The 11,646-nt window shown below is 43.1% G+C and overlaps 1 protein-coding gene across 1 annotated transcript; it reads left to right on the forward strand.

Moving 5' to 3' along the window:
• Window positions 1-7,268: 7,268 nt before the first annotated feature.
• LOC129480163 (adenylate kinase 4, mitochondrial-like) lies at window positions 7,269-8,049 on the forward strand. The gene has a single exon (XM_055273908.2). It carries the CDS (start codon window positions 7,281-7,283, stop codon window positions 7,884-7,886), a length of 606 nt encoding a protein of 201 aa, XP_055129883.1. The 5' UTR covers window positions 7,269-7,280; the 3' UTR covers window positions 7,887-8,049.
• Window positions 8,050-11,646: the final 3,597 nt, after the last annotated feature.

Here is an 11,646-nt window from a genome sequence, read left to right on the forward strand (position 1 = left end):
CTCCTGACCTCATGATCCGCCCGCCTCGGCCTCCCAAAGTGCTGGGATTACAAGCATGAGCCACCGTGCCCGGCCGCAAGGTATCTTAATATGGAAAGCAGCTTTACCATTTGTTTATATCTTCAGCACTATTAATGGAAGTTTTCTAGTCAAAAGCCTTCATATGAACTATCAGCAGATAAGTTTATAGGACTACTTTACCTGTATCCCTGTATCATAACCCCCGTCCCCGCATAAAAAGGAAGAAAAAAAAAATTACCTCCTATAAAGCCAGGCTGAAGTTTCCCATCACCATCTAATTTGTACATCACTCTATAATTAATATCTTGACACAATTAAGGACTAAAAGTTTTCATAATGTTCCTTGTCTTCAACATACACTGAAATCTTGTCAGAAAAAAAGAAATACATAGTGCATTCAGAACAGGAAGCCTTCTGCATAACTCAGAGTAACTCAAGCAAAGAGAAAGTAATTTCATACTGAAATCAAGAAGATTATTGATCTGTAAACCCTTACCTATATGCAAAGAGAAAACATTTTGAGAACAAAGATGGGATGGAATTTTCTTTCTACTGGAAAATCACCCAATCCACCCAATTGTGACTTTCTGGCATTTTCCTAGGGTATAGATTAAATTATAACTTAGGGGAAAAGCACCACCTACATGATTTGCTGTACACCTGTTTGTGTATCCCTGGACTTGGAGTTTCTTCAAATTATTAAGCATAGCTTATGATATCTTAGGCTGGAAATGCATGGCAATGTTTTTTTAGCCCTTCTTATGAGAAAGTCAAACATTGCTTTTACTATTCATTAAATCTTACTAATGTTAAATAAAACCTCAAATGTTAGTAGCCCTTATTCATGACATTTTCATGGGGCATTTGACACTGGGAACAATTATAATTTAAAGGAAAAAGACATTACCTATTTATAGTTAGAAATTCAAAAGTTTAACATCAAAAGTTTATGTGGCTGGGCACGGTGGCTCATGCCTGTAATCCCAGCACTTTGGGAGGCCAAGGCAGGCAGATCACTTGAGGTCAGGAGTTCAAGACCAGCCTGGCCAATATGGTGAAACCCCATCTCTTCTAAAAATGCCAAAAAAAAAAAAAAATAGCTGGGCATAGTGGTGCACTCCTGTAGTCCCAGCTACTCAGGAGGCTGAGGCAGGAGAATCATTTGAACCTGGGAGGCAGAGGTTGCACTGAGCCACGATGGTGCCACTGCACTCCATCCTGGGTGACAGAGTGAGATTCTGTTTCAAAAAAAAAAAAGGTTTATGTGATTATTTAAGTTCAAAATGATCCACATCAACTTACTATATCTTGGACTTTTTTGTGTGTGACGGAGTCTCACTCTGTTGCCCAGGCTGGAGTGCAGTGGCACCATCTTGGCTCACTGCAACCTCTGCCTCCCGGGTTCAAGCAATTCTCCTGCCTCAGCCTCCTAAGGAGCTGGGATTACAGGCATCTGCCACCATATCCAGCTAAATTTTGTATTTTTAATAGAAACGGGGTTTCACCATGTTGGCCAGGCTGGTCTCGAACTCCTGACCTCAAGTGATCCACCCACCTCGGCCTCCCAAAGTGCTGGGATTACAGGAGTGAGCAACCACGCCCAGCAAGACATTTTAAAAAACACTCTTTCCCTTGTGTATGTCACACAAAGGGTGGAGACTTTGAAAAGGGCAACTTCACTTTCAGCAAATGTGCTAGCCAAAACATACCTTTTAAGACATAAAATATTAATGCAGTACTTAGTGTAGTTGATAAGGTGGTAGGTTGGTTGATTTGTCTTTTCTATTTTTCCCTTCTCTATTTGGTTCTTAAGTAATATGTAAATAGATAGACCATTTGCAGTGTTCTCTTATGATAGTAAGATAGTGCCATTAGACTGCAATGAAATGTTGCACCACCACACCACCCTACCTTTGCAATTTATATAAGTGCATGTCACTAGAATGACTGTTGGCATTTATCAGCTAAGTTCTGAATGGCTTGTGCAGTTGAGGTCTCTGAGAGGTCAGTGCATCCCCTTAAAGTGGTAGGTTTCCATTTCCACATCAGGATAGAGGTAGGAGTTCACATAAGACATGAGACACCAGGAGGTTGACTTCAAGCAGACAGGAAAGGAGATTACTTTTCCTAGCCCTCATTCTCTGGGGTTTGAATGCTAAATTGCTTACCAGTACTCTAAGTAAAGAGAGAAAGATAACTTCTGTCGTATGGTAGCATGCTTGGAACGTTCCCTCTTGGAATCCAATCTACTTGGAGAAACCACATGGAGAACAACTGAGACCCATCAGTTAACAGCCCTAGCTGAATTCCCAGCCAACAACCAGCACCAACTACCTGCCATTACATGAGTAAGCCATCTTGAATATTCCAGCCTTCAGATAAAAACAGCACTAACTATTGGGGGTGCAGAATTGAACATGGGTCTAGTTAACCTACACAGAGTCTTGGGTTGTTTCTATATAGAAGAGATATAAAGCCAAAACATCAGGTGAAAGAGATTATCTAGTTTTATTCCTGACCATATTACTTTTTTGGGGGGGTCGGGTAGAGACCATATTCCTTTTGTTTGTTCAAAGTAAAAACTTTTAAAATGTTCCAGCCTGGTCACAGCTATGCTGAAATCCAGAGTACCCATAATTGGGCCTGCATGTTAAAGAGGGTGAGGTGATACCCCTGTATTTAGCCAGAGATTTTCAAGGGAAAGGGGAATTTTGTGGGATCACATTTGCGGTTATAAGGTCAACAAGGAATTTTCCAAGGAGGTTTTTCCCTGAGAAGACCTGGGTTTAATTTTATTAAAGGAAATATCCATTTCCTTACAGAAACTCCATATGATTTTCTTTGCTAAGAAATATGTACAAGTTCAACTCCACTAATAAAGGAATGTAAATTAAGATAGTTTGAGATAACATCATTGCCTCTCTCATTGCAAATATTTATAGTAACCAGTGTTGGCAAAGGGGAAATGTACACTTTTATTTACTGCAAATGTACAACATCACTGAGAGGCATTAATACACTGCACTTCCACTCTTAAGGATATATCCCAGGCATAACCAAGTAGCTCAAAGATAAAGTTAAAATCATTTTCATTTTAGAATTATTTATAATTTCAAAAACTTAGAAACAATCTAAATGTCTAATACACACAAAGAGAAGTTGTACATTCTTATTCTTCCATACAGTGGGCATTGAAGGTAGTTAATGGACATGGAAAAGTTTCATGACATATTCAATCAAGGCACTCAGCCTGGCCAACATGGTGAAACCCTGTCTCTACTAAAAATACAAAAATCAGCCATGTGTAGTGGCACACACCTGTAATCCCAGCTACTCGGGAGGCTGAGGCAGGAGAATCACTTGAACTGGGGAGGCAGATGTTGCGGTGAGCCAAGATTGTGCCACTGTACTCCAGCCTGGGCGACACAGCAATACTGTCTCTAAATAAATAAAGGGACTCTTCTTCAAGTCATGTGCCATTGATAATGTGGTACTAAATAGGACCAAAAAATATTTAAAGCAAAAAGAAATTCACTGATTAACTTAAGTCATTCCAAAAAACATTTGTTTAGCATTCTAATTTAGCAGGCATTGCATTAGACATTTAGGTTAGGAAGTAAAAAATTCAGTCCATGCCTTAAAGACTCAATTCAGTATGTTAAGCCTATGAAAACCTAAAAGAGAGACTTCCAATAGAAGGTGATACCAGACTTGAATTTTAAAGAATAACTAGGAATAAGCCAGATAAAAAATTGGGGGAAGGTTATTCCAGGATATGAAGTCTCCAGAATGGTTGGACATTTTAACCTTAGAAGACAACTGAATTCAACTGTGACTCTTAAATAATTAGGTTGTTCTTCTAGATAGAACTATAGAGCATTAAAAGGGTTGCTCTGTTTATAGTGTTGAAAAATGCATGCTATCACCCCCACTTAGGTTACACTCTTTATTTTTTTATTTTATTTATTTACTTTTGAGACAGTCTCCCTTGGTTGCCCAGGCTGGAGTTCAGTGGCGTGATCTCAGCTCACTGCAACCTCCACCTCCCGCATTAAAGCAAATCTCATGCCTCAGCCTACCAAGTAGCTGGGATTACAGGTAGGCGCCACCATGCCCAGCTAATTTTTTTTGTATTTTTAGCAGAGACGGGATTTCATTACATTGGCCAGGCTGGTCTCGAACTCCTGACCTCAAGTAATCTGCCTGCCTCGGCCTCCCAAAGTGCTGGAATTACAGGCATGAGCCACACTCTCTTTATAGATACTCCTCCCTCCCCCCACCCTTCCATTAGAGGCAAGAGTCTTGCTGTGCTGCTCAGGGTGGTCTCAAACTCCTGATCTCAAGCGATCCTCCCACTTCAGCTTCCCAAAATGCTTGGAACTCTCTAAGTCGCCACACCAGCCTATAGGCACTTTTTATATATAAAGAACCTGAGTTTGGGTAACTCTTATCCCATGATATTAAATACTGTTGTGATTACTTAAAAGCTCAGCATAATGCTTTTTACCCTTGCACAAAGGAGAAATGGAACTGACCCTGTGCTCACACAATAGGCTGCCAAAAACAGATCATCCTGCATACTTGTTTTTTTTAATGAATAAAAATTATGTGGCTGGGCACGGTGGCTCACACCTGTAATCCCAATACTTTGGGATGCTGAGGCCGGCAGTTCACGAGGTCAGGTGTTTGAGACCAGCCTGGCCAACATGGCGAAACCCCATTTCTACTAAAAATACAAAAAATAGCAGGGTGTGGTGGCGGGCTCCTGTAATCCCAGCTACTCAGGAGACTGAGGCAGGAGAATGGCTTGAACCCAGGAGGCGGAGGTTGCAGTGAGCTGAGATCGCACCTCTGCACTCCAGTCTGGGCTACAGAGCGAGACTCTGTCTCAAAAAAACAAACAAACAACAACAACAACAAAAATTATGTTAGCATAATTAAGTCCCCATGCCAAAATTATAATTGTTACATGAAAATGGTGAGTGATCACTCTCTCCCCAGCCGAGCATGGGCCGCCACAGCTGAGAGACAGACACTCATGGCTAATGGGACTGCTCTTCTCCTCTGCCTTCCTTTGGGCCCCCTAGTCTCTCCTCCCCGCCCATGGGAGGTGCGTGGGAGGCAGGGTGCAGAATCTAGCCCAACATCTCTGCCCCCGCCCTCTGCCTCATGGCGTCGGTGGGTTGGGGGGGGGCCTCTGATCTAGTTTATTTTTATTTTTAAAAATTTTGGGGCCAGGCACGGTGGCTCACGCCTGTAATCCCAGCACTTTGGGAGGCCAAGATGGGCAGATCACCTGACGTCAGGAGTTTGAGACCAGCCTGATCAACATGGAGAAGTCCCATCTCTACTAAAAATACAAAAGTAGCCAGGTGTGGTGGCGCATGCCTTTAATCCCAGGACGGAGGCTGAGGCAGGAGAATCGCTTGAACCCAGGAGGCGGAGGTTGCAGTGAGCCAAGATCGCGCCATTGCACTCCAGCCTGGGCAACAAGAGCAAAACTCTGTCTCAAAAAAAAAAAAAAATTGGGGCCAGACGCGGTGGCTCACACTTGTAATCCCAGCACTTTGGGAGGACAAGGCGGGTGAGTCACCTGAGGTCAGGAGTTCAAGACCAGCCTGGCCAACAGGGTGAACCCCAGGTCTACTAAAAATACAAAAATTAGCAGGGCGTGGTGGCAGGTGCCTGTAATCCCAGCTACTAGGGAGTCTGAGACAGGAGAATTGCTTGAACCTAGTAGGCAGAGGTTGCAGTGACCCAGAATCTCACCACTGCACTCCAGCCTGGGTGACAGAGTGAGACTCCAGCTAAAAAAAAAAAAAAAAAAATTAATTTTGTTTTCAAACAACAGAAAAGGAAAAAAAAATGGTGAGTCGGGGAATGGCAAGTAGGTTGTTAATGGGACTTGACTAGAGATGAAGCTAGAGGCCAGACGAGGTGGCTCACGCCTGTAATCTAAGCACTTTGAGAGGCTGAGGTGGGCAGATGGCTTGAAGCCAGGGCAGCCTGGGCAACATGGCAAAACCCTGTGTTAAAAAAAAAAAAAATGCCCAGCATGGGGTCACGTGTCTGTAGTCCCAGCTACTGGGTACCCGAGAGGCTGAGGTGGGAGGATGGCTTAGGACTGGGAAGTCTAGGCTGCAGTGAGCCATGAAGGCACCACTGCACTCCAGCCTGTGTGACACAATGAGACCCTGTCTCAAAAAAAAAAAAAAAAAGAGAAGAGGCTAGAGAGGTGGGATGGACCACTGTAAACCTGGCTTTGGACTTTCAGACTGGACTCTACCCTGAAGGCAGCCTGCTGCCTTTAGAGGATTTCAATCAATAACGTAACAGGATTTCACTAGCCTCTTAAGAAAATCCCAGACGGTCGGGGTGGCTCATGCCTGTAATCCCAGCACTTTGGGAGGCCAAGGTGGGCAGATCACCTGAGGTCGGGAGTTCGAGACCAGCCTGACCAACATGGAGAATCCCTGTCTCTACTAAAAATACAAAAAATCAGCCAGGCGTGGTGGCGCATGCCTTTAATCCCAGCTACTCAGGAGGCTGAGGCAGGAGAATCGCTTGAACCTGGAAGGCGGAGGTTGCGGTGAGCCAAGATCACGCCATTGTACTCTAGCCTGGGCAACAAGAGCGAAACTCCATCTCAAAAAAAGAAAATTACTAGCAGCTACTCAAGCCCCACTATATATTTGGGTAGAATCATCCATTATATAGTACTGATGGAGTGCAGTGTTTACATTATTCTATAATTTGGATTTTAAAGATGAAAAATTGTGTGGGATGAGATGATCAACATATTTTCATTCCAGGAGGCTTAGTTTTAGGCCTTTTCCTCAGAATGTTGAGAAACCAAAGATTAAGAAAAATGTCATCTCCCCATAGATATCACACTATCTTTAGTGAGGAGCTGTGTATAAGTATTATTTAACTGTTAAGCAAATAAACGTATTTGGAAGATTCACGTTGCCGTGTGTGGCATACAGTCCTAGGAAACTGGTGTGACACAGTCCTAGAAAAGTATATGGTCACCTTTGTCATACATGCAGCCAGCCTCAAATATAGAAAATGACATCTTGAAGCTGTAATTCCTCAATTCAGTGGGTCTTAATACTGAGTCATTAGATTCACCTGGAACCTTAAGCATCACTTGATACAGTTTATAAATGCTAATGCCCGATAGGTGCAGCACCAACATAATGCGCATGGAAGTCTTGGAATCATTTACCAAGAAGGTCCTGAGCACAGAAGTTGGTGAGATGGCAAAGCAGTATATAGAGAAAAGTCTTTTGGTTCCAGACCGTGTGATCACACACCTAATGGTGTCTGAGTTGGAGAATAGGCGTGGCCAGCACTGGCTCCTCAATGGTTTTCCTAGGACATTAGGACAAGCCGAAGCCCTGGACAAAATCTGTGAAGTGGATCTAGTGATCAGTTTGAACATTCCATTTGAAACACTTAAAGATCGTCTCAGCCGCCGTTGGATTCACCCTCTTAGCGGAAGGGTATATAACCTGGACTTCAATCCACCTCATGTACAAGGTATTGATGATGTCACTGGTGAACCATTAGTCCAGCAGGAGGATGATAAACCCAAAGCAGTTGCTGCCAGGCTAAGACAGTACAAAGACGTGGCAAAGCCAGTCATTGAATTATACAAAAGCCGAGGAGTGCTCCACCAATTTTCTGGGATGGAGGTGAACAAAATCTGGCCCTACGTTTACACACTTTTCTCGAACAAGATCACACCTATTCAGTCCAAAGAAGCATATCGACCCTGCCCAGTGGGAGAACCAGGAGGAGGTGGTCATTCATTCAATTGTGTGTGTGGTATTGGTGATATGTCCAAATTAGAGGCTAGCTGAGGTAGCTTGCAGCATCTTTTCTAGTTGAAATGGTGAACTGATAGGAAAACAAATGACTAGAAAGAGTTCACGAAGAGGCCCTCCTCTGCCTTTCAAAAGGAAGGTCACCTACACATGTTTAAGGTGTCTCTGCACATGTCTCAAGCCCTTCACAAGAAAGCAAGTACAGCTGGGCATGGTGGCTCACGCCTGTAATCCCAGCACTTTGGGAGGCCAAAGCGGGAGGATCACGACATCAGGAGATCGAGACTATCCTGGCTAACCGTGAAACCCCGTCTCTACTAAAAACACAAAACAATTAGCTGGGCTGGGCACGGTGGCTCACGCTTGTAATCCCAGCACTTTGGGAGGCCGAGGCGGGAGGATCACGAGGTCAGGAGATCGAGACCACGGTGAAACCCCGTCTCTACTAAAAATACAAAAAAATAGCCGGGCGTGGTGGCGGGCGCCTGTAGTCCCAGCTACTCGGAGAGGCTGAGGCAGGAGAATGGCGTGAACCCAGGAGGCGGAGCTTGCAGTGAGCCGAGATTGCGCCACTGCACTCCAGCCTGGGCGACAGAGTGAGACTCCGTCTCTCAGGAAAAAAAAAAAAAAACAAGTACAGTGTGGGAATCCTCAAAAAGCATGGGAAGTATAAGTATTTAGCTACATAAATGTTGTAAGATCATATCTTATGTATAGAAGTAATAAGACCGTTTGGAATTACTGGACAAATTGAATAGTTAAGGTTTCTATTCAGGACAATAAAATGTATTTTGAAAGTGCTGCTAACTATTGATGCTGACAGTGTTTCACTCCTATGAGTGACCCAAACATATTATAAATAAGTGGTAAAGGGAATGGAGCCTGTGGGGTTGAGCAGAATGTTATACTAGCTGTGCCTAGACTGAGTATAACAGCTTTATGATTATGGGATAACAAAATCTTTATTTTTTTTTCTGTTCCAAAGATTCATCCTATGGGGTGGCCATAAAGTATAGAATTAGATACTAATATTTTGTCATTCATTATAACATAATATCAATAAACCATTTGCTAAAAGAAAAAAATAAATAAATGTTAATACCCAAGCCAATCACATCAGAATCTCAAGTGGGACACAGACAGATATCAGATATCAGTGTGGTTTTTTTCATAGCTTTCTAGGTAATTCTTTTTTTTTTTTTTTTTGAGATGGAGTCTTGCTCAGCCGCCCAGGCTGGAGTGCAGTAGTGTGATCTCGGCTCACTGCAACCACCGTCTCCCGGATTCAAGCGATTCTCCCATCTCAGCCTCTGAGTAGCTGGGATTACAGGCACCCACCATCATGCCTGGCTAATTCTTGTATTTTAATAGAGCCAGGGTTTCACCATGTTGGCCACGCTGGTATTGAACTCCTGACCTCAGGTGATCCGCCCGCCTCAGCCACCCAAACTGCTAAGATTACAGGCGTGAGCCACTGCACCCAGCCATAGTTTATTTCTAAATCAAATGTGGTTAGTAAGCTGGGCATGGTGGCTCACGTTTGTAATCCTAGCATTTTGGGAGGCCAATATAGATGGATCACTTGAGGCCAGGAGTTCAAGACCAGCCTGGCCAACATAGTGAAACCCTGTCTCTACTAAAAATCCAAAAATTAGCTGGGGCTGGGGGCAGTGGCTCATGCCTGTAATCCCAACACTTTGGCAGGCAGAGGTGGACGGATCTACCTGAGGTCAGGAATTCAACACCAGCCTGGCCAACATGGTAAAACCTCATCTCTACTAAAAATACAAAAATTAGCCAGGTGTGGTGGCATACACCCGTAATCCTAGCTACTCGGCAGGCTGAGGCAGGAGAATCACTTGAACCCAGGAGTCGGAGGTTGCAGTGAGCTGAGATCGGGCTGCTGCACTCCAGCCTGGGCGACAGAGTGAGACTCCGTCCCAAAAAAATAAATAAATAAAATAAAATAAAATAAAATTATCCAGGCATGGTGGTGCACCCCGGTGATCCCAGCTACTCATGAGGCTGAGACACAACAATCACTAGAAGGCAGGAGGCGGAGGATGCAGTGAGCTGAGATCTCCCCACTGCACTACAGCCTGGGCGACACAGCAAGACTCTGCCGCAAAAAAAATAAAAAAAATGTGGTCAGTAAATAAGAAATTATCATTTAGGAAAATGTACTCTAATCTCCAGAATCTAAATAAGATTAATGGAAGTTCATGATCAGCAACTACAGAAAAAATTATATTATGTTGTACAGTAAAATTAGAAGGTCTTTATTCCTCTGCTAAATTAAACCTTTTAAAATAGGTTGTTAGATCATTTTACTTAGTGTTTAAGCTTTAAAAAATATATATTTCACTTATGTCATTTTAACTAGTTGAGAAAAATCTAATACAGAAAGTAACACATAGCAGTACTGATCTAGTTTTAGTTCCATGAGTCATAATCGTAGAAGCTTGGAAGACAAAAAGAGAGAGAGAGAAAATCTATAGAACTGAGGCCCTCGAAAAATGAGGTAAGACTAACTTAAATGGAAACAAGCTTGGTAAGCCACCTCCAGACTATAGTACACATTTATTACATTCAGCCTTTGTGTTGTGTTCTTTACAGATGGGTGAGAATTAAGAAAAGAATATAGGCTGGGCACGGTGGCTCACACCTGTAATCCCAGCACTTTGGGAGGCTAAGGAAGGCAGATCACCTGAGGTTAGGAGTTCAAGACTAGCCTGACCAATATGATGAAACCCCATCTCTACTAAAATTACAAAAATTAGCCGGGCGTGGTGGCATGTGCCTGTAATCCCAGCTACTTGGGAGGCTGAGACAGGAGAATTGCTTGAATCTGGGAGGCAGAGGTTGCAGTGAGCCGAGATCACGCCATTGCACTCCAGCCTGGGCAACAAGAGCTAAACTCCATCTCAAAAAAAAAAAAAAAAAGAATGTAATTTGCCTCTTTTTCTAATTCACCCTCAGCCATTATTAACCAATTAGCCAAGGTGGTGGCATACAAGGTGAACAGAACAATTGAGCAAATTAATATTACTGTTCTTTTCCTTTTTTTTTTTAAGTTCCCAAACATTTGACTGTTAAATATTTGGAAACCAAAGTGAATTCGCTTTTTTTTGGTACTACTAATTTAATTTGGAATTGTGATAATTCAGCAAGCTAGGTAAATATTAACCTTGCAATACGAAAAATGAAAAAAGACCACAGACATAGCCTCTAAGGTTTCAATTCCAAATGCAGAGATGAGTGCAACTGGCTGGCTGCGTGTGAAGAACAGATGGTGACCAGGCAACAATAAAAGCAAAGAGACCATTTAGGACAACACTTAAGGTTAAAAAAACCTTAATCAAGGTGGAGGCTGAAAAGAAAAAGAAAAGGATTCAAGATATATTTTGCCGGGCGCTGGGGCTCACACCTGTAATCTCAGCAATTTGGGAGGCAGAGGTAGGCAGATCGCTTGAACTCACTAGTTCAAGACCAGCCTGGGCAACATGGAGAAGCCCCCGTCTCTACAAAAAAAAACACAAAAATTAGCCAGGCGTGATGGCGCCAGCCAGTAGTCCCAGCTACTCAGGAGGCTAAGGTGGGAGAATCACTTGAACCCAGGAGATCGAGGCTGCAGTCAGCCAAGATGGTGCCACTGCACTCAAGGCTGGGCAACAGAGTGAGACTCTGTCTCAAAAAAAAAAGATACATTTTGAAAACCCCATTTCTACAAAAAAAAAAAGAAAGAAAGCAAAAAGAAAAAAGCACCAAAGGGATTTGTTACTGTTTTGGATATGAG

This window comes from Symphalangus syndactylus, chromosome 4 (assembly GCF_028878055.3).
Source record: "Symphalangus syndactylus isolate Jambi chromosome 4, NHGRI_mSymSyn1-v2.1_pri, whole genome shotgun sequence".
In the NCBI taxonomy this organism is placed as follows: Eukaryota; Metazoa; Chordata; class Mammalia; order Primates; family Hylobatidae; genus Symphalangus; species Symphalangus syndactylus.

Coding starts and splice junctions, on each gene's coding strand:
- LOC129480163 (XM_055273908.2), top strand. CDS start 7,281: ATGGCAAAGCAGTATATAGAGAAAAGTCTTTTGGTTCCAGACCGTGTG.